Here is a 21,638-nt window from a genome sequence, read left to right as displayed (position 1 = left end):
GCCTTCCACAGCCAGAGCTTCATACCTGCTGTACAGTCACATGGAGAGGCGATGTGGGCAAGGAGGGGATTTGCCTCCACCCACTCCTTTCCTCTATTCCTGCCTTCACCTGGCAGGGGAGGATACAGGATCTGCTTGAACCTGTGTATTTTCGGGTGGCTGTTCCTGTTTCTGTCAGGGAGGGCAGAGCCTGGTTCCACCAGCCTCTCTCTCAGACTTCCTTCTGCTCCTTAACCTTTCTACGTCCTCGTAGCTCAGCCCCAAGGCTGAGCAGATCACTGTCCCCTTGGTCACACTGAACATAGCTTTTCTCACCACTGCCATCGTTCCCAGGGAAAGGCACTGGCACTCCCTGCACCCAGAGGCCTGGATGGCTGCATGTTCTCGTGGGAGCTCTGTCAGGGTGGCCGCATCCACTGTGGCAAGCACAGAGGACGTGGTCTGTGCCAGGTGGATGCCCCAGCAGAGCTCCTTCTGAGAGGGCAATGGTCACCAGCTCAACTTGCCTCTTGAGCTGGGAGGGTGACAGTGCCTGTGCCACGTGCCAACACCGTGCTCTGCCCACGCTGCCCGCAGCGCTCCCCGGGGTGGCTCCAGAGCCAGATGTTTTCCTGTGTGTGTTCCTGTGGGATTTTATCTCCAGAGGTTGGTTTGGCCTCAGAGTCGAGAGAGGTGGTCTCTTGAGGCATCGGCTGTTGTGTACATGTTGCTGATCCCTCCCAGTGTGACCCCTGCCCCGGGCAGAGGAGCCTTGATAGGGCCGAGCCCCAGCCCGGCTCCTCCCTCCGGCACGGGGGGGGGCCCGGTGGGAGCTGCCGGGGCTCAGCGGGGCTCGGGCACCCCGAGCAGGGCGGGCGGTGCGTGTAGGGCTCGGGCCTTTTCTAATGACAATTACTACGTTTTTAGATAACAGACACCACCCCGAGCCGCGTGGGGGCCCCAATAAAAACGTCTCTAACAGCGTGTGCGGCCTGTCCTTGCCCGGCCTGGCTGGGAGGGAGGGAGGGCGGCGGGGCGGGCCTACAGCTCCCGGCGAGCCGCGGGGCCGGAACCGCCCGTGCTGCTGAGCCCCGGCCCCGGCCGTGTGGGCCCCGATGGCGGCGGCGCCGCCGGTCTACGTGTACAGCCCGGAGTACGTGGAGCTCTGCGACTCCCTCTGCAAAGTGCCCAAGCGGGTCAGCGCCGCGCCGGGGGCGGCGGGGCGGGGGGGCCCGGCACGGCGGGAGGGAGCGGGGAACGGGCGGCCCCGGCGGGAGGAGTGTGCGGTCAGAGTGTGGGGGGGCCCGTCTGTGCCCTCACACCGCCCCTGGCAGCGCCGTGACAGCGACACTGAAGCGCTGCGCTTCCCTTCCCCGGCTGTGCCTCTGCCCGGGACACCGGGAGGCCCCTCACGCACCCCCGGGGTGCCCTGCCCGGCTCCGGCCGTGCCGGGAGAGCCGCTGCTGGGGGAAGTCACAGCCACAGCTCGGCTGCGAGTCCTTCCTTGGGCCCCCACATGCCCCCGGTTGCTGTCCTTGTGTCTCCTGCTCTCACAGATGTGCTCTTCTCTTTAGGCCAGCATGGTGCATTCGTTGATTGAGGCGTATTGCTTGCTCGACCAGATGAAGTAAGTGCTCCCGTTTTCTGTGAAGGGATGTTTTCTTCTCCGCTGAGGTTTGGAAGGTGCTGAGTAACTTCAGGTTTCACGCTGTCCCTGCTGGCAGGGAGCCCCCACAGTGTGTATTTCTGGGATCTAAGGAAAATGCTTGTTTTGCTACGTGGACACGATTATGGTGGCAGGTGTAATTCGTGGTTACTCTCCTGGTCTGGTGGAGCACAGATTTTCTCGTGCCTTCTCTGCAGAGCGTCTGTCACCCCCAGGCTTGGGGCTCGGAGCAGGGTGACAACCTTGGTGCTGCTCCAGATCCACTGCTCAGTTGGTGCTGATACAGAGAGGGACCTTGTTGTTTTGCTGTGTCGTGATTGATCTGAGAGACTTCTTGTGAGGTCTTGGGGCTGTTCAGGAGAGAAGACAACGTGAAATCTGGGGCAGAAGAGTGAGATCCCTCCTGCTCCATTTGGCTTTTGACACTGGAGCACATGAAGGGAATAAAAGGCTTAGCTCACCTCTCTTATGTTCTTAAAAAAAATCCCATGCTCCAGTTCAGCAGGGCCAGAAGGTCCTATTGGGACTTCTTTTTTAAAAGAATTTTTTTTTCTAGCCATTTTGGCAGAGTGTGCTTGGTACCTGGCTGTAGGTACCATCATCTAGCAGACCTGAAGGGCTGTTTGCCTTGACAGGGACTGGGAAGTGCCTGGCAAGAGCTGGGAGTTTTCTGCGGTCTCCCCATTTTTTCCTATGCTGTGCTGCCCATGTGTGCCCCCAGTGTCTGAGGTTTGGAGAGGGTTCAGTGTGTTGCAGGATTTGTTTAGGCAGACTGCAAAGCACTCAAACCCAGGAAGGTGCTGGGAAGAGCAATGGTCTCTGCTTTGATGCAGGTGTAGGTCAGAGCACTTGAGAAGTGCTGTCCAGCTCCTGACCTGGCAGGGTGGGGTCCTGCTGCAGCAGCTGGGCCTGGACTTTTCCCTCTGTTAGTGGCTCTGTGTGTAACCAGAATGTTGGATCCACTGGGCATTGCTCATACTGGGAGAATATGCAGAAAAAGGGAAAAAACACTTGAAGCAAAGTAGGAAGGTTAATGCAGGCAGCACCTGTAGGTGTTCTTCCCTGGGCTGGGCATAGCAGGCAGTGCCATGCTGGAGTCAAGGCCAGCTCAGCTGGGTGTTTGCTCACTGGAGTGGCAGTCTGGTGCGAGAGGAAGAGGGATTTTTGTTTGCTTTTACCACAGTAACTGCCAAAAGAAGGCTTCTAGGTTAAAGGCTAAAGCTGAGCATTCCAGCCAAACCCTAGGCCCTCTTGTCCTGACGTGCTCCCTTCCTCCTCTCTGCCTAGGATAGTCAAGCCAAAAGTGGCCTCCATGGAGGAGATGGCAAGTTTCCACACAGATGCTTACCTGCAGCACCTGCAGAAGGTCAGTGAGGAGGGGGATGATGACCACCCGGAGTCTGTGGAGTATGGACTAGGTAAGGATGTGTGTCTTCAGCAAGAGCTTAGCTGAGTGTCAGGACCAGGATGCTTTTTTTTGCTGCAGCTGCAGTTAGAGTGGTGAGCTCAGGCGTGGGTCCCTTCTGTGGGGTGAGCCCTTCAGGAACAAGCTACTCTAGCATGGGTCCCTTTCCATGGGGTCAGTCCTTCAGGAATAAGCTGTTCCAGCATGGGTCCCCTGCAGAGTCACAGGTCCTGCCAGCAAACCTGCTGCAGCGTGGGTCCCTTCCATGGAGTTACAGCTTTGTTCAGGCACACTCCCCTGCTTCCAGGACATAGGGTCCTCCAGGGGCTGCAGGGCCATCTCTGCTCCATCGTGGACCTCCACGGGCTGCAGGGGCACGGCTGCCTCATTGTGGTCTGTACCATGGGCTACAGGAACTCCAGTGCCTGGAGCACCTCCTGTCCCTCCTTTCCTGCTGACTTTGGGGCCTGCAGCGTAGTTTCTTTCACAGACTCTCACCTCTCTCCCAGGTGCTGCACCGTGGTTTTTGCCCTTTGTTTGATATGTTCTCCCACAGGCTCTCCCCGCAGTGCTGTTGGGCTCAGCCTTACCCAGAGGCAGGTCTGTCCTGGAGCTCTGTCCAACATCGGGGCAGCTCCTGGTGGCTGCTCACAGAAGCCACCCCTGCAGACCCCTCACTGTGAACACCTTACTACACAAACCCACCACAACTTTATTCCTACTCAGGCCCCCTGAATCTGCTGTGTGAGTCCAAAGCTGCAGCTGTTGTGAGGGTTTGTGCCATGGCTTTGGCGTTGTGTTTGGAACAGAAGGTCAGAGCCACACTTAAAGAAGATGGCTGGAGGATTCCCTGGAGGAAAAGGCCTGTTGTGTCTGACATGTGGACTCTTACCTGGACTTTTACCTGCAGGTTATGACTGTCCAGCCACTGAAGGGATCTTTGAGTATGCGGCGGCCGTGGGAGGAGCCACCATCACTGCAGCCCAGTGCCTGCTGGACGGCAAGTGCAAGGTAGCAATTAACTGGCCTGGAGGGTGGCATCATGCAAAGAAGTAAGAAAACAATCTCTTCCCTTGTGTTTTCTCACCTGGTGTCTGAACCCCGCTTCCTAGCTCCCGGCTCCCCTGCGAACCCTCAGGGTGCGGCGATCCAGCTGGGAGAGAAGGCAAGGTGTGAGGGAAGGCAGGAGGTAGAGAGGGCAGGGCAGAGGCCTGAGAGGAGGCCGGTCACTGCCAGTGCTGGTGCTGTCATGGACTGCAGGGAGGGTCTGGAGCAGGTGTACTCATGGGTGTCTCGCCATTCCTTGATACTTGGTTACCTCTGGCAGTTCAAGTGAGAGGGGATTTTGTGAGGTCCACAGAGAAGCACTGTGGAGAGTCAAATGATTGATGCAGCTTGGAACACAATGGGAATGTGGCAACATGTTGGCCAAATTGTTTTGTGTGGCTTTTTTGGTTTTTTAATAAGAGGTTTGAAAAGGTGCAAGATTGACCTTGGGTTTCCCCACACTCCATGGGGGGCTGTTTGCTCTGAACTCTAACATCAATAGTGATCTTCCAGCACAACAGGAGAGGAAGTAAAAGTTTTGATTCCGAATTTTGTGGTTCTGTAGTGGTAAAATAATTTGTTTCCATCCCATTTTCCGTGGATGTATGTTTTATTTAATTTGTGTCCCCCATCTCCCAAAACATGGGGCCTGTCTGCAGTGCAGACAAGACAGTATGTCTTCCTTGTCCACAGCCAACTGGCCTTCGCAGTGCTGTTCTGTCCCCCTGGGGTGCCCCAGGAATTTGCATGAACCCCCTGTCTAACCTTGAGAGCTTGCACATGGATGTGCAGATGCCTCTCCTTGCTCCAGTGACTTTTCTGACCTGGCAGAGACCTCTGAAGGTGTAACAGTGGTGTGCAAACTGGGTTTTCGTCCTCCTCTGTCCCCCTGTGAGGTGGAGACTTGCAAAGTCAAGGTGTCAGCACCGAGACTGGTGGTGACTGCACTGGCAACGTTCAACGTCACGGACATTGTTTTCACAGGGATGAAGCTTCTGGCTTCTGTTACCTGAATGATGCCGTCCTGGGGATCCTGCGGCTGCGCCAGAAATTTGACCGTGTGCTTTATATCGATTTGGATTTGCATCATGGGGATGGTAAGGCCCAGCAAAGGCTGCAAACAGCACAGCTGCACAGACCCAGGGGGAGGAACGGGAGAAGTTAAGGCCTGTCGGTGCAGCAGAACTTGATGTGCTGCCACAGCTGTGGCTTTGCCTCCTTTCAGTGCAGTTGAGTTCGCTCAATCCATTTCTGCCTTGTCCTGTTTTATGAAGTTGCCCTTCAGATGCTGCTCTTCAGACCTCTCTTGAGGGTCTGGGCAGGAGTCTTGTGCCTAAAGCAACAGACAGTGTTGTCCTAGTCTCCCATCCTGGTGGAGCAGTTGCTGACAGGGTTTAATTGTTTAATGCTCCAGTGCAAGAGGGAAGCAGCCAGTAGTAAACGGTGCTTTTAAAAGAAGGCTTGATGCTATAAAACTAAAGCCAGAGCTGGCCTTTCTGAAACTGCTCTCTGCTTCAGGGACACGATTTCAACACCATTTAACATTTCCCGCTCTTCTAAATTTTATGGTGTGTTTCATTTTGCTCCGTTTTCTCCCTGCATTTGGTTTCTGTTAAGTTTCCTGTTACTTCTTTTTCCCCCCGCCCACCCCCACTATTTTAATGTGTCTTTAAGGAAAAGAAAAGGCATGTTGAACCGCAGCAGCACTGAGAAAAAGCGAGAGAGAGCCCGGTAGCACTGGTTCTAATCAGAGCCAAGCTCTGGCCAAGGCAGCCCTGCTCGGACCCCTCTCCCAGCCTCACAGGCCGAGCAGCACAGGCGAGTGCTGCTGCCCTGGGCACTGACGTGAGGTATCGAGATCCGTTCAGTACTGATTAGCATGAGACCTGCCAAATTCATTTCAGTTGTGACCTTTGCTGCAGTTGAACTCGGGTCTCTGTGAATCGAGAATGGATTTATGGAGCCACATCTGCATTTCTGCTTCGCTCGTGCTGCTCCTGCTCTGCTTGCTGCCCCGTGTTTATCAAGCAGCTCTGTTTGTGTGTTCAGGCTCTGTCATTTATATGAATGATGCATGAAAGTATTTTTCCTTTCCTGGTAGGAGTTGAAGATGCCTTTAGTTTCACCTCGAAAGTCATGACTGTTTCTCTGCACAAGTTTTCACCAGGATTTTTTCCAGGCAAGTTGAACGTGTGAGGTTTGTGCTCATTTGGTTCATGCCTTTGCTGGGGCCTCACCAGTGATGCAAGTCCAGAAGAGATGTCTTGCTTTCTCTCCTCTCGACCCAGAAGAAGGAAGGAGCAGGGAGCTACATGTTTGGTGTTTCCACCTTTGTGGTTGTGACCGAGCTCTGGGCAGAGCCCCTTTGACTCTGCATGGCAGAATTGGGCAGAGGAGAGAACTGGGTCCCTCCCACCCTCCTTTCTTGGTGGTGGCAAGTGGACTTCTCCATTAGTGTGCCGAAGGTCCTGGCTTTAAGCTCTCCTCTGAGACATCCCACACATCTCTCTCTTGCAGCTCCTCTGCTTTCCCTCGTAATTGGGGTGTTTCTGTTGTGCAGGCACTGGTGATGTGACAGATGTTGGCCTGGGGAAAGGTCGCTATTACAGCGTGAATGTGCCCATTCAAGATGGCATTCAAGATGAGAAATATTACCAGATCTGTGAAACGTAAGCCCTCTTGCTCCAGTACATCTTACTTGGATGGGATTTTAGAGAATAAGACACTATGCAGCTTACTGCTTTTAATTACAGTCCTTTCTTAAGGCGCCTCTTCCCCTCTTGCACCCTTTGATTGCAGCGAGCATGGATCGTAAGAGTTCTCAGAGGTCTTGTCCGGGTTCTTAACCAAACTGAATATACAGAGACATTTGTGGGTGGCTGGAGAGTCTCTGCCACAGGTCAGCCTTGTGTGTCTAAGGAGAGACTGAGAAGGCACAAGTACTTTTTAGCTGTGGACTTAGGGCTAGATGTTTTTCCTTCAAATAAGTGCACTGAATCCTGACATTCTGTGGGACATATGCTTGGGACTTAGCTAAAAGTGTTTTCCAAGCACCCTCTGTCCATGCTGGAAGGCTGAAGGCTGAACATGTGACAGTGATGGAGCTGCCTCCTGGCAGGCCCCTCTGTCACTCAGCTGGTGATGGACCTCACAAACTGTTGCCCTTGTCAAAACTGGGCTGCAGGGCTTGTTCTTTTCCAGGGGAGAGGAGCACCAGGCTGCAGGACACAGTAGCACATCCACCTCTCAGCTCTAACACTTGAGGGCTGAAAGCTCTCCAGACTTGTAGGGCAGTCTCATGTGGAGGCCATGCCTCCCGCTAGCTTGTTGATGCTTGCCACTGCTGGGGTAGAACAGACCTCTTTCTGCCAGGAAACATGCTTCCAAAAAGCAGCTCTAGGGGCTGAAAGGGCTGACCAGGAGCCTGGTCAGGAGGAACCTGCTGCATGCATTCACAGCTGAAGGACATCATAACCTGCCTAGATTCCAAGCTGTGTATAACCAAAGCTTCTACAAAGAGATTTTGAGTTCTGTCTGGGCTGGGAGGCAGTCATGGGCCTGACTGTGGATGTCTGATTGTCTGAGGGTGATTGCCTGTGCTTCCCAAAACCATGGTGGGCTTGAAGCACAGGGTTGCCTCCAGTGCAGGCTGACTACACCTTGCACAGAGCTTTTCCTTGTGTTTTTGCCTCAGGAGCCACATAAGAGAGAGGAGAATGAGAACCTAACCAGAGCCTTCCTCTGTTTGTCCTGTCTCAGTGAGAGATGTCTGAGAGTTCAGGATTGTTGTTTTGCCTGATCTTCACCGCGACTTTCAGAGGGGAGAAAAGCCTCTGGATTTGTCTTGCAACCAAAGGGCAGCCAGTGCAAATGTGGAGTTTGATGCTACCACTAAGCTGATGAGGACTAGGCCCCCCTCCCCAATGTTATCAGTGGTGCTTTTGCCTTCATCAGCCTGGTGATAAGTTCTCTGAGAGCTAAACTTGCTGTGGGAGAGTAGCGGGGGCAGAAGGCTAACTGGGAGCAGAGGGAGTGTAACTTGTACAAGCTGCGTGGAATCAGAGAATGCAGAAACCCTGAGAGGCATTGGTGGATCTGAGGGACCAGAGCTGTGCTACCAGCATCCCTGTGGCATTAACCCCCAGTGCCCCTCCTCTCCACAGCGTGCTGAAGGAGGTGTACGCCGCCTTCAACCCCGACGCCGTGGTGCTGCAGCTGGGGGCCGACACCATCGCTGGGGACCCCATGTGCTCCTTCAACATGACGCCCGAGGGAGTGGGCAAGTGCCTCAAGTATGTCCTGCAGTGGCAACTGGCAACTCTCGTGCTGGGAGGAGGTGAGTGTGTCCTGCTGGTCTCAGAGAAACATGTTTGTCCTCCCGCGACCCTTCCTCAAGTGCCTGTCCTTGGGCTCAGCACTGGCCGGGGTTTAGCAGGGTGACTGCTGGGCAGTGCCAGGAGGGCATCCCATGGTACAGTACTGTGTCCTCACACCTGAAATCCTTGATACTGACAGGTGCAAGTCTCAATCCTGACTCTCACATCTTATTAAAAGCTGCATGGCTCCTCTGGAGAAGAGGAAAGGCCGACAAACTGATCGTGACTTCTCAGTGGCCCCTCTGATTCCTATCTCTGCTGATCAGCCTTCCAGTGCTTCTCTTTAAAAGTGAGCACTGTGTTCCCAAACCTACTTTGGGCACCTGGCAATGAATGGTTTCGTTTAGATTCAAGCAGGGGCTTGGGACAAGGACTGGCTGCCTGCAAAGTACAGCAGGGCTCTGCACACAGTGTCATTTGCACACAGTGTCATTTGGACCTGGCCTCGTGTAGCCAGCAGGTGCAAAATGCAGATTTTGGGCACAGCTTGAGTGGATGAAATAAGCTGAGTTCATGTGAACTGTGCACATTGCCTCCACAGTTTGTTCCTTCCACTAAAATCTCTCCCTCTCTCTTCCCTTTCCCCACTGTTCCCCCTCAAAATCCCAATTCTTGCTGGAACAGGAGGTTACAACCTTGCCAACACAGCTCGCTGCTGGACATACTTGACTGGGGTGATCCTTGGGAGAACGCTGTCCTCGGAGATCCCCGATCACGAGGTAATGCTGGGAAAAACCCTCCCTTCTCCTTGCAGAAGAGCCACTCATTCCACCTAATAATCCACACAGCGTCCTTGCCACTTAGTCCTGCTTTGTGGAGACACTCCTGTAACAATAGCACCCCATCCCAGCAGCATGGTGGGTGCTTGTGCCCAAAAGCAGAGGCTGCAGCTTTCTGTGAGGGATCTCAGGCACTGATAAACTGCAGTCTCTGGTGGTTACAGAGAGGATGGGCAGAGGGAGCCACCAGTTGCTCAAAGAGCTCTTTAGGATGTGCATGTACTTTTGCCTTTCTTGAGGCTTTGAATTTTAACCCTGCTTTTATCAACACACAGAAAGGACCAGGTGCAGCTTTGAAGCTTTGGCTGTGGGGCCAGGTGCTGTCTCAGTTCCAGTGCTGCTGCTTTTCATGTCTTGAGTGGGGCTGGACACTGTGTATTAATTTCTGTCTGGTGAATCTGTTTCCCCTGACATGGGAATCCCAGTTGGTTGATGAAACTCATGGAAGAGTTTCATGGAAGACTACCCTGCCAGGGACCTGGGAAGCCCTCCCACCTTGGGGCTGTGGTTCAGCTGTTCAACACGTTGCTCTGTGTTCTGGGGAGGAATGGCCCAGGTGTTGGCACACCAAAAGCAGGAGTTTGAGATCCAACACCCTCTCACCCTTGAGGGGATATTCACACTCCGTGCCAGCTTGTATTGGATCATGTTGTGCATCTTTCCCAAGAGAGAGTGTTCCTCCATGTGTGGGAACCTTCTGCTTCTCAGGAGCACCAGAACAAGTAGGATTTTGATGGAGGCTGTGATATACAGGTATCAGTGTCTCCTGCTGCTGAACCTGCCTTTGGGACACGACAGAGTCAGAAATACCCACATCCAATGGCACATGCACATAGGTCCTTAGCAGAGGGAGATGCCTCTGTAATAAGAAACTGGAATAGGATGCCTGTAATAAGGAAACAAGAAATCTTGGTGCTTTAGGTATGGGCAGAGGTCACTGTGGAGAGCACAGTGACAGTGTGCTGGTGCAGCTCCCTGCCTGCCTTCCTGAGACCTCTGTGCTGTTCAGGGGCACGAGAATGTGGTTCAGTAGCCTCTGCACAATGGGGGCAGCACATGGCCTCACACACTCAACATCCAGCTGAGAACAGCAGAGGTGTGGGCTGGGGCTCTTCATGCTGAGATGCCATGGGAGTGCTTGTCCAGATGTTTGCTGGGTGACTCTGTAGAGAAGGCAAACTCCATGAAGCAGTTCAGTGCCCAGGGTGCAGCTGCCTTCCCTTGCAGGTGTCTGTGTGCTGTGCACTGCATTTGGGGCCCTCCTACTGCCTGCCTGCATTCCAGCTCTTCCTCTGAAGCATGGAGAGGGACACATCCATACTTGGCTCTGTTTGAAAAGCTGCAGAGTGAACCAGGAAAGCCCTGTGTAAACAAAGGCAAGTCTGCCTCTCACAGGGGTCAGAGCACAAGGCAGTAAGACGGTTGGAATGTTTTTTGGAGGACAGTTTCAAATAATACTTAAACGTCGTCCTTGTGAGCCGTAGCCCATCTTGCTCTGACATTTACTGATCCTAAAATCCACTTTCTGTCTTTTCTAATGGGCTCATCTTGCATCAGAGCGTGACACAGAGCAGTCAGATGTCAGGCAGTGCTTTGCCATTGTCTTACTCCAGATTCCTATGTCTGCTCCTGGATTTTTGACTTGACAAGTGTCCTTAAACCTTACAAACCTCAGATTTTCAGGGGAAGAAGTGCATGAGTAGGTATTCACTTCACTTTGATGGGAATTCTTCTGTTCCCTTCTCTCTCTCCATGAGTTACTGTATTTAGAGAAGGCTTTTTTTTCCCATAGATGGAAGCAGTCCAAGGTAACATTGTTCCTTACCTGGCTAGTGCAGGTTCCAGGCCAGCACTTTGAGATGCAGCCTGTTCTCTGTGATTAAGGATGAGACGTCTTCACCTTGCATTAATCCTACAGAGCTTCCCAGCAGAATCTCCCAGAGAAGGTATAGCTGAATGGTTTGGCATATTTTTAGAGTCCTTCTCATGAGTATATTTTAGCCTCTGTAACCTTCCCATAGGATGCTCCAGGCTCCCTGCATTGTGCTGTTGCCATATTTAAGGTAAACTGGTGGAAGTAGGTTTGGTGGGGGGAAAAGCCATGAAGGAAGAGGAATGGTTTGGAGGCCAGTGAGAATGAAATATTTACACAGCTAGGGAATAATTGGAAGGGAGGCAGCATGAGCTTTCACTGTATGTGGATGAATTTGTGTGCACAGAGGGTTGATGTCTTTTTGTCAGATTCCCAGGGCTTTTTTCCTGCTGCTTCTGGCAGAGAACCACTAGTGGTTTAATAGCTTATCAGTGCCTGTGCACAGAAACAAAGGTTGGTACTTCCTGATTTCATGTTTTCTTTGCTTTAAATAGGAATTCCCATTCTGATTAACACGAAACATGGAAACTGAGCTGTCAGCTTTTTGAGATCAGTGCAGAATTCCTGACTGTGAGCAGCTTAAAGGCAGTCCCACCGCTGCTTTCCTGCTGTCCAGCCACAGGGATCTGCTCACCTCCTGAAGGAAACTCCTGAGAGTTTGTGGCCTGGGACAGATTGTTGCTGAAGCACTGGCTGTGAGGTGGCCAGGCTGTGCTGTTCCATCAGTCTCCAGGTTTGGCAAACTCTTTTAGTAATGATGGGCCAAATTCCACACAGTTGTATTCAGCACTTTGCTTCTCCTAAAGCCTTGAGGGGCTTGGGGATGTTCTTGACAGCTCCAGGTCTTGAAATCAAGTTACTATGAAAGAAAGACAATATTCAGAAACCTGGAGGTCTTTTGGTCTTTTTTTTTTTTTTGTCCACAAATTTGTAGAGAAGGGCTTGAAAACAAGACAGCTGTGGTTTGGAGGCCCAGAAACATTTGACTGAGCATCAGTGTAATGGTGTTTAAGTAGTCTGAGGATGTCTGGAAAGACCAGCGTAGAATTCCTTGAACATCCAGTGCTGATGGTGCCCTGAGTCATGGTCCCATCGCAGTAGGTTCCACCAGTGGAACCTGTTTGTCCTAAAATCAGGAACAGAATGTGGGCTTCTGTAAGATGCCTAATTTTTTGCTGTTGGCATAGTACTTGTTGTCAGGTCTGGCATTATTCAGTAGAATAGGTAGCACTTGAATTTTGTTGACTAAAAAATCAGGTTAATCATGTGTAAAATGAGTGTCAACAGCTTTCCCAAATTAAACACTGGGATAGACACTTGACTGCTTTTGGCTGCACCATCGGGCTCTGCTTCCCAAGCCCTTGAACTGGGAAATGGTTGAAAACTCCAGGTGGGCACAGACACTGCAGAAGCACCACCTTGGTGTCGTGAAGCCACATGTGGCCCTCAGATGGAGAAACTGTTTTTTGCCTTTTTCCAAACAGGTACCCACAGAGAACCCTGCCCCCAGCCTCAGCCACCAGAGGCCTCTCTGCTGACTCTCCCCTCCTCTTCCCTCCAGTTCTTCACAGAGTATGGTCCTGATTACGTGCTGGAGATCACCCCGAGCTGCAGACCAGACCGCAACGAGCCACAGAGAATTCAAGAAATTCTGAACTCTATCAAAGGTGAGTTGTCCAGGCCAACACTCCTGCTTTGGGCTTCCAGGTCCTTTTAGAGAGGGCTTCAGAAGAGCTCACTGGAGTCTTTCTCACTGACTAGAAAGATGAACCATGTTCACTTGGCTGCCCATTAGTGCACAGAGTCATCTACCTCTTGCTTCCCTTGGGATTCTCAGGGTTGGTGATATGGAACTGTGGGTCCCTGTAGCCATGTCCTCTAGCTGGGCAGAGGAGCACAGGGCCTTGTCCTTACTGGAATCACGGAACAGCCCAGGTTCTAAAGGACTTCAAAGATCACCTGGTCCAACTTTTTTGTGGGAAAGGGAGGCTAGACAAGATTATCTAGCACTCTGTCCAGTCACATCTTGAAACCTTCTGCCACTGAGGCCTCTACCATGTCCCTGTGGAGTTTACTCCAGTGATTGTTCTCACTGTAAAAAAATTCTTAAAATAAAGTGAAACCTCTCCTGCTTCCTTTTATTTGCAGGGAATCTGAAGCATGTTGTTTAGCAGAGGAGGAAGGCTCAGTTTCTGCAAGAGCATTTCCCATGGGGAAGACAGCGTATTTACCTGAGCAACTCGTGAAATTTGTGGCTGCAGGGAAAATTTGGAAGAAATTACTGTTGGTTGGTTAATTTTTTTCTCTTTTAAGAAGAAAAGCTGCTGCACGTCACGAGCACTGTGGCTCTCCCCAGGCAGGAGTGTGGGCCCTCCAGCCACAGCCTTCCAGTGCCGGCAGAGCCTCCCTTGCTCCTTCCCCTTTCCTTTTTTAACACCACAGAGTTTGTTCTCACAACTGGTTTTAAATGTTTTTTAAGAGAGAGGCTGCTCAGAGCTTCGAGCCCTCCCCAGCTGGAGCCCAGAGCCACGGTACCTTCCTGGCAGGGGGCACAGCCTCGGAGCTGCCCGCTCGGGAAGCAGAGCTGAGGGCCAGCCTGGGGCACAGGCTGTGTCTCTTACCCACAGAAAGGCACAGCCATTGTGTTTTTAACTGGGAATTTTTTAAAAATAAAATGTTTGAAATACTCCTCCAGCCCTTTCCTTTCTTCCTGCGCCCACCCTGCCTTGCCAGTGCTCTTTTCTGCAGCATCCCCCCCACCCTGCAAGGCCATGGGTGGCCAGACCCTGGGGATCCTCTCCAGAGTGTCGAGGGAGATTCATTATGGCAGCTCCTATCCCAGGAGATCTTGGATGGACTTCCAGATGCCCCAGTGCCCCATGTGAGTGGGCACAGGGCATCTAAGCAAGGGAACAGGTAAACAGGTATAGAGGTATCCGGGGCAGATCTCTCCTGGTGCTTCAGGCCACAGGGCCTGGCCTCTGCTGCTCTTGTCCCCTCATTGACCTGGCCCACGGAACTTTTGTTGTGCTGGGATTTTTTTAAGATGTCCAGTCACTGTGGGAAAGCATATTTCCTGTGGCTTTAATTAGATTACACTGGAATAAATAGCAAGATGAAGGGGCTCCCAGCCTGGCCTCGGCTTTGTTTTGCTCTCTTGTTTTTCACTGCCGATTGAAACAACAGGAAATCTGGCGTGGAGGGAGTTCAGCAGGATGTGGCTCCCATGACTCCTGACCCCCTTCCCCGCTTCCATGTACCCTTGGCACCTGCTGTGGTGTGGTGGGGAGAGACCAGTCTTGTGTGGTGACTGCTGGCAGGAGGCTGGTGCTGCCACCAGCCCAGCAAAGGGTTCCAGTGTCCTGGGGACTGTTCAGCCGGGGGAAAAGTGAGGAAGGGGAGAGCAGAGAAGCTGGCCAGCTGCCTCCTCTGACCAACCTCAGGGCCCCACATGCTCTGTCCCTGCACCAGGCAGACTTCCCCGTGAGCTGTGGGAGCTGCTTCAGGAACACAACTGGGAAAATAAACAATAGGAAACCCCACAAGTGTCAAGCACTGCAGTACTAAATGGGCTTTAGGTGAGGTGCAGGGAGACCTGTAGGCAGGTTGCCCACCCACAGACAGCTGAGAAAACTGAGCCATGGGGTAAGGCACCCCCTCTACCATCCCCATCCACATCTCCGAATGTGGAGAGACAATTGGAGCTCAACTCAGTGCGAAGCAAGAAAAGTGCAAAAGGTGGGACAAAGGCTCGGAGGGTGCCCCCAGTGCCACCACAAACAGCCCCCTCACACCCTTTTCCAGCTGGCTGAGGGCACCAGTCCTCGTTGCCCTGGCAGCCCTGCCACCACCTGAACCCCACTGTTGTCCCCCACCCTGGACACGTGTTACAAGCGTGTTCCAGCCTGGACAGGAGGAGACGAGGTGGGGTCCCATCCCAGACCGGGAGGACACAGAGGAACCCAGCCTGGAAGGGCGGGACACGGGGGTCCGGCCGGGGGCCGGAGGGGCAGGCGGTGCCAGCACCGCCCCCCTGGGCCGTCCCGCCCCGTCCGTCCCTCCCTGCCCGACCGGCTCGCCCGACGGCCCAGCTTCCCTTCGCCTTCCCCCGCGGCGTGGCCGCTATAAATCAGACGGCGGCGGCTGCCCCCGGGGAGCGGGGCCACCCGGGCGAGTGCGACCGGGCTGCCTCTCCAGCCTCCCTCCCCGTCTGGACTCCTCGCCGGACCACCCCCGCAGAGCCCGGAGATGAGCTCTCCACAATCCCCTCCCCGGGGCACGAAGGACCTCGAGGTGGCGGCGATGCTGCGCTACCCCTGCGGTGCCGGGGGGCTGCCGGGGTCTCCGCCTGCCCCCGCCGCCCCTGTGGCCCCGCGGGCGGGTTCCCAATTCCTGGCCAGCTGGCGCCTGCAGAAGCTCCGCATCCCGCACCGCACCTTGGGGCGAGCCCGGCGCCGCACGGAGCCCCGCTCGCCGCCCGCCCGGGGCCTGGGGCCGCGGGGCGCGGGGAGCCGCCCCCTCCAGCCCGCCCGCCCCGGCATCATCGACTCGGACCCGGTGGACGAGGAGGTGCTCAGGGCGCTGGTGCTGGAGCTTGGCCTCGACAGGGCGGTCGAGCTGCCGGAGCTCTGGCTCGGCCACCACGAGTTCGACTCCCCCGCGGACCTGCCGGCCAGCTGCTGAGGCTGGAGGGCTCCAGCCGGGGCAGGGGGCTCTCGGCTCACCCCACCCACCGGGACACCGTGGTCCGGTGCCGCTGGGCGCGGGCAGCACCCCGGCTGCCCCACGGGCCGGTGCTGCGGGCGCAGGGAGCGCTCAGAGCCCGGCCGAGGGTGGGAAGGGGCAGGAGGAAGGGCTGCGGTCGCGCTGCCCGCCCCCCAAAACGCGGGCGTCACGCTGGGCCAGGCGGCTCAGGCTGCTGTGTAATAAAATCTGGGAGGACTGTTCCGTCCTGGCTGTGCCCCTTTCCTTGTCCATCTCCGTGGAGGACACTGTGGGAAGCGGCCCCGGGTGGAAGGAGGGTCTGTCCCCCCCAGCTCCTGAGCCTCCTCTCGGGTTATGGTGGCAGTAACCAGAGGTGCCACCTCGGTGATGTCCCCGCGGGAATGGGACCTCTGTCCCACCCGCTGCGGGAGCGATGCTCTGGGGCCGCTGCACTGGGCTGCCTGGCGGGGCGCGGGGTCTGAAGGTGTCCCGGGGACTCTGGAAAGCTGTGGGGACACGTCTGCCTCCCTGGGGGGCGCAGCTGGGACCACTGACCCCCCCAAATGCCTTCGGTAGCGGGTGCTTAGGGACGGAGTCGGTTTTGGGGGGGCTGCGTGGGGTCCCAGGTCCACCCCGTGAGGGGCTGAGGGCGAGAGGACGGCAGTGGCCCGTCACAGGTGTCACCGCTGGCTCAGCTCCCGACACACACTGTCCCAAACCGCAGGGGCACAACGTGGGGGAGCTGTCCCACGGGAACACCAGCGGGGACCGGGAAGGAGCCGGTCATCCTCCCCCCCTGCGTCCCGACACGAGCGCGGTGTCCTCGAGCAGGGTGTCCCCCGACACGAGCGCGATGTCCCCAAGCTGGGTGTCCCCGAGCAGGGTGTCCCGAGCACGATGTCCCCGATTGCGGTATCCCCGAGCGGGGTGTCCCCGATCGCGGTGTCCCCAGCGGCATGTCCCGAGCGCGCTGTCGCCGAGCAGGGTGCCGCGAGCGGAGTGTCCCGATCGTAGTGTCCCCGATCGCGGTGTCCCGATCGCGTTGTTCCCCCTCGGATCCCTCTTGCCCTCCCCGTCACCCCGTAGGCGGCGCTGGTCCTCCGAGCCGCCAGGGGGCGCCGCCCGCCGCCATTGCCGCGCTGTGCCGAGGCGGGGCGGGCCGGAAGCGCGGCCCTTTCCCGGCGGAGCGCAGCCATGGTGAGAGCGCGGCGCGGCCGCTCCCCGCCCTCATCCGCCGCCATCCGCCGCTCCCCGCGGGCCGCGGCCTCCCCAGCCCGGGGCGAGAGGCGCGGGAGGGAGTCCCGCGCCGGGGCTCGGGGGGCGGGAGGCTGAGGGGGCCGGGGAGGGGCGGCTGGGAGGGCCCCGCGATGGCGGCGGCCCGTAGCGCATCATCCCGTAACACGTCCCGTCCTGTAGGCCCGCGGCCCCAAGAAGCATCTGAAGCGCGTGGCTGCGCCCAAGCACTGGATGCTGGACAAGCTGACGGGCGTCTTCGTGAGTGCGGGATGGGGTCGGGGTCGGGGTCGGGGTTGGGGTCGCATCAGGGGAGGTGCTCGGTCGCTGGTGAGCTTGGGCGGTTGGGCAGCTCAGGGGGTGTTCGCTGTTAGGGGCTTTGTGAACAGCGTTCGTGTTTCCCCTCATTGAAGAGGATGCGGTGGTGGGGTCGTTGGCTGCTCTCTTTTAACCTGCCTGTTGCGCTTTCCCGTCGCTGGGGTGACATAAGTAGTTGTGCTGTATCGGGGGCGGCTCTGTGAGGCTGGCAGGACACGGGGGAAACTGCTGCGAATGCCAGGGAGCTGTGTCCGGTTGCTGCCTGTGGGGCAGCTGCACTCTGGACCTCTCCTCTCGAGTTCCTCCTCTGGGGGTGGTCGGTGCTGCTTGAGCCCCCAGCAGAGGGTTTCTGCCCGCAGGCACCCCGTCCATCGACAGGCCCTCACAAGCTGAGGGAGTGCCTTCCCCTCATCATCTTCCTGCGCAACCGGCTGAAGTATGCCCTGACAGGGGACGAGGTGAAGAAGATCTGCATGCAGAGGTTCATCAAGATCGATGGCAAAGTCCGCACCGACATCACCTACCCTGCAGGCTTCATGGGTGAGCGGGGCTGGGGCAGGACCTGGGGCATCTCTGCACTGGTGGGGAGAATGTTTTATTGGACTGGCATGATTTGGAGGGGAAAGGTATTTCCCTGGTGGAGCTGAAGAAAAAATATGTATAAGCCATTGTTATTTGGTTTGGAGTTGTGCACTGCAATGAATGCCACAGCCAGATACCTGTAGGCTGTAACTGCCTGCTTGAGCTGTGTAAATTGCTGTTCAGACCCAACCATTGGGCAGTTTTTGCTAATTTGCAGTCTTATCACAGCACAGGATGTGAGCCTGTGGTCAGGGGGAGATCCCAACCTTGTCATTCACATCCAAAGCGTTTTTCATCAGTCCCTGGCCCTTTTTTAACGTGAGTTGAGAGTCTTGGGTGATGAGCTGATTTATTTCCCTCTCTGCAATCAGATGTCATCAGCATCGAGAAGACAGGCGAGCATTTCCGCCTGGTGTATGACACCAAGGGCCGGTTTGCTGTTCACCGCATCACAGCTGAGGAGGCCAAGGTGAGGGGCTTGGTGTGAGCGTGGGCCCAGTTGGGTTTGGTTGGGGCAGGGCTTCCTCTTTGGTGTCTCCTGAATGAGAGCTGTTGTTTCTCTTCCCTGACAGCTGAGGCCATGCTGCACTTGAGGAAATCGGGGCTTTCAGGGTTGGGGTGAAGCCGCTGGTGGGGGGAGGTCTCTTGGTGACATGAGAACAGCTCCCAGATGGCTGCAGGTGCATTGTCTGGTGCTGGAGGTGATGCTGCTGGCATGGACTGGGTCACCTGCACAGGGAGCTTTGGGGTGGGGGTGAGCCTTGGCTTTGCCAGCTAACAGTGGTCAGAAACGTGAAACTGCCTGTGGTGTAAAAGCCTTGAAATCTTTCTTGGGTCAGTTATGGAAGTCTTAATAAAATTGCCTTCTCGCCCTGGGTGCTTGAGAGCAACTCCCACATGTGTTTCCTTAACCCAGGCATGTTGTTGTGCCTGAGCTTTAAAGCTCTGCTTCCTTAGGGCAGGCTGTGTAGGCACATGACAATGTGGAGGGCAGAGCTGGCTGTGCTGGAGCTGCCTGAAGTGTGGTTTGGGACCTCTGTGCTTTTGCCTCTGAGTGCCACTCTGTGTTGGCCCATGAGTGGCTGTGAGGGAGTTGGGGATGACAGGCAGCAGGGAAATCAGAGTGCCCTGGAGGAGAGAATACAGATCTCTCTTGGGCACTGGAGAAACGTAGCCTCTGCTGTATGCCCGCAGGCTTCAGGGAAAAATGAGGGACCTGCCCTGGTGAAGGCTTTCCCTGGGAAGGTGCAGCCAGTGTTTGAGCAGAGGCTGAAGCCCAAAGTGGGCAGCTGCTCCCACAGCAGAGGTGTTTTCTGGTGGGGCTGTAGCAGAGCTGCAGTGGCAGCTGTTGGAGAGGCATTACTTGGGCAGGGAGCTGGGCAAGTCGCTACCTGGACTCGTGTTCTGAGCCCTGCTGTGTCTGGGTGTCCTGCTGTGGCTGGTGGCTCTCTGGGGGACAAGAGTCCCCTAGTCCCTGGGCTGCTGAGCTGCCTCAGCTGAGCAGTGCTGGGCTTTGTTTGCAGTACAAGCTGTGCAAGGTGAGGAAGATCTTCGTGGGCACCAAAGGAATCCCTCACCTGGTGACCCACGATGCCCGCACTATCCGCTATCCTGACCCCCTCATCAAGGTGAATGACACGGTCCAGATTGACCTGGAGACGGGCAAGATCACAGACTTCATCAAGTTTGACACAGGTAGGTCTTGCATCCCATGTAAAGCACTGTACCCATCCCCAGTATGGAGAGCAGTGTGGAGGTAAAACACATGCCAGGCATATCTGCTCTAAAGTACAGAGGCAATGGTGTCAGCTTTGGGAAAGGGGTTGTTTCCCAAGGGCATCTCCACCTGGAGCTGGAGCAGGGATCCCTCCTGTGTGCTGGCAGTGGGAGGCATTGATGTAGGGACTTGGGGTGGTTCTGAGGCACCAGGGAGAAGCAGCCAGCTGGTGGGGAGGTGCTTGAGCCTGGCGCTTGTGGGGCTGTGCGTGACAAGCTCTGGGCAACCGTAGGGAGAGTCCTGTCTCTTTGTGGTGGGAGAAGGTTTCACTCACAGAGCTGTGGGCAGTGCCAGCATGGGTGTGATGGGAATGCCTCCTTGGTGCTGGCAGAACTGAGAAGGTGGTGGGGAATGTTTGGTATGGGCCGAGAGCCCAGGTGGGAAGGGCTTCACCACAGCATCTGATGCCAGCTCTTGTCACACTGGTATTCCCTCACCCAGGTAACCTGTGCATGGTGACTGGTGGTGCCAACTTGGGCCGTATTGGGGTGATCACCAACCGGGAGAGACACCCCGGCTCGTTCGACGTGGTCCATGTGAAAGACGCCAACGGCAACAGCTTTGCCACCAGGCTCTCCAACATCTTCGTTATTGGCAAGGTAAGCCCGTGGGGACACCAGCTGGGGAGTTCTCTCCTCTTGCGAGGGGCTTTGGTTGAGGCAGAGATCCTTGGCGTCTCCTTAGGCAGCTGCCTTCCCACACAGTAAAGCTCCAGTGCTGGCCTCAGTTCTGGCTCAGCTCCTTGTATTTCTGCCTGCTCTGTGAAGGGGAAGCATTTGCAAATTTATGAATGGGGACATTTTCAAGAAGCAGCCCTGTGGTTTTTGAAACCTGAGAGCTAAGGGGCTGAGGAGTGCTCAGACCTTGGTGTGACCTGGGCAGCTGCCCTGACTGAGTGCTCCTCCAGTGCCTCTGCTGTTTTGCCATCCCTGATGGACTCTTTGTCCAGGTTGGAGAGGGACAGCATTTCAGTTTTGACTGAAGTGCATCCTTCATGGATGTGACTGAAGGAGGCAGCTGTAGACTGTGCATCTTTCACACCTTGCTAATTGGCTTCTGCTGGGCCAGTGCCACAGCCATGTGTAGCTGGCTCAGCATGGGCAGTGGTGGGCTTCTGCTGCTTTCCCCCTGAGAGGGAGAGCTCTGCTGCTATCCAGGTTTCCTGGTGTGACGTGGCTTCTTTCTCCCTTGCTGCAGGGCAACAAGCCATGGATCTCCCTGCCCCGTGGAAAGGGCATCCGCCTGACCATTGCTGAAGAGAGAGACAAGAGACTGGCGGCCAAGCAGAGCAGCGGGTGAAGTCCAGCTTGGGCTGGCGCTGGTGCTGTCAGTGTGTTAATTAAACCGTTTACCACATGGCTGTGTGACTGGCTGGGGAGTGTCCCGGGGCTGGGGGGAGCTGTGCTGCCAGTGCCAGGCCCTGCTGTGCTCTCCAGAAGGGCCTGCTGCTCTGGGGGACTCCTGGTGATCTCTGCAACTGCCAGAGCTATCTCCCAAAAAGGCAGGGAGGAGGGGTGGGAGAGCCTTCAGGGCGCTCTGTCCCCGGGAAGGTGTTGGCACAAATGTTCCTGGATGTTGCAGGGATGTGCTGGAGGATCTGTGGGCTGGGGAGAGCCAGCTGGGCTGTAGCCAGTGGTGCCAGGTCAGCTTGAGGCCCTTGGTGATTCCCTGGCCCTGGGGATTGCCCCGGCCCTGGGGCTGAGAAGAGAGAAGGGGGTGGTGGCTCGAAGGGCTTGTGCTCAGCGTCCCAGGCCTGGCTGGCAGCTGTGCCCTGGGGGGCCCCTCACGGGCTGCTCTTCTGTGCCTTTTCTGTTGAGGTGCAGGGTGCCAAGAGCCAGGAGAGGGGGCCCCTGTGCTGGGGGTGGCAGTGGTGGTGCTGGAGCTCTTGGGAGGGACTAA

General features: G+C 55.8%; 3 protein-coding genes across 7 annotated transcripts; all 3 read left to right on the top strand.

Annotated features, from left to right (window-relative positions):
- Positions 1 to 1,025: 1,025 nt before the first annotated feature.
- Positions 1,026 to 15,108, top strand: HDAC8 (histone deacetylase 8). Of its 5 annotated transcripts, XR_003536327.1 has the most exons (12): positions 1,026 to 1,175; positions 1,554 to 1,606; positions 2,933 to 3,063; positions 3,961 to 4,102; positions 5,082 to 5,194; positions 6,199 to 6,276; positions 6,658 to 6,766; positions 8,261 to 8,433; positions 9,098 to 9,192; positions 12,687 to 12,792; positions 13,274 to 13,412; positions 14,312 to 15,108. XR_003536327.1 is itself a non-coding variant. In XM_027696154.1 (11 exons), the coding sequence occupies exons 1-11, from the start codon at positions 1,095 to 1,097 to the stop codon at positions 13,294 to 13,296; spliced, it is 1,104 nt and encodes a 367-aa protein (XP_027551955.1). In that variant the 5' UTR covers positions 1,026 to 1,094; the 3' UTR covers positions 13,297 to 13,819. The 5 variants fall into 5 exon arrangements, 3 of the variants coding, with proteins under 3 accessions (XP_027551955.1, XP_027551956.1, XP_027551957.1); XR_003536328.1 differs by lacking the exon at positions 14,312 to 15,108 and having other exon boundaries at positions 12,610 to 12,792; positions 13,274 to 13,297; XM_027696154.1 differs by lacking the exon at positions 14,312 to 15,108 and having other exon boundaries at positions 13,274 to 13,819.
- A 265-nt stretch (positions 15,109 to 15,373) lies between these two features.
- On the top strand, positions 15,374 to 15,808 carry CITED1 (Cbp/p300 interacting transactivator with Glu/Asp rich carboxy-terminal domain 1). The gene has a single exon (XM_027696067.1). The coding sequence runs from the start codon at positions 15,374 to 15,376 to the stop codon at positions 15,806 to 15,808; it is 435 nt and encodes a 144-aa protein (XP_027551868.1).
- Positions 15,809 to 16,968: 1,160 nt separating this feature from the next.
- RPS4X (ribosomal protein S4 X-linked) lies at positions 16,969 to 21,097 on the top strand. Its single transcript, XM_027696153.1, has 7 exons — positions 16,969 to 17,026; positions 17,246 to 17,323; positions 17,740 to 17,920; positions 18,334 to 18,431; positions 19,486 to 19,657; positions 20,181 to 20,338; positions 20,937 to 21,097. The coding sequence occupies exons 1-7, from the start codon at positions 17,024 to 17,026 to the stop codon at positions 21,036 to 21,038; spliced, it is 792 nt and encodes a 263-aa protein (XP_027551954.1). The 5' UTR covers positions 16,969 to 17,023; the 3' UTR covers positions 21,039 to 21,097.
- Positions 21,098 to 21,638: the final 541 nt, after the last annotated feature.

This window comes from Neopelma chrysocephalum, unplaced genomic scaffold (genome assembly GCF_003984885.1).
Source record: "Neopelma chrysocephalum unplaced genomic scaffold, ASM398488v2 Primary Assembly neopelma1_105, whole genome shotgun sequence".
Taxonomy (NCBI): Eukaryota; Metazoa; Chordata; class Aves; order Passeriformes; family Pipridae; genus Neopelma; species Neopelma chrysocephalum.
The sequence above is the reverse complement of the archived record's forward strand: the minus strand, read 5'-3'. Positions and strand labels throughout refer to the sequence as shown.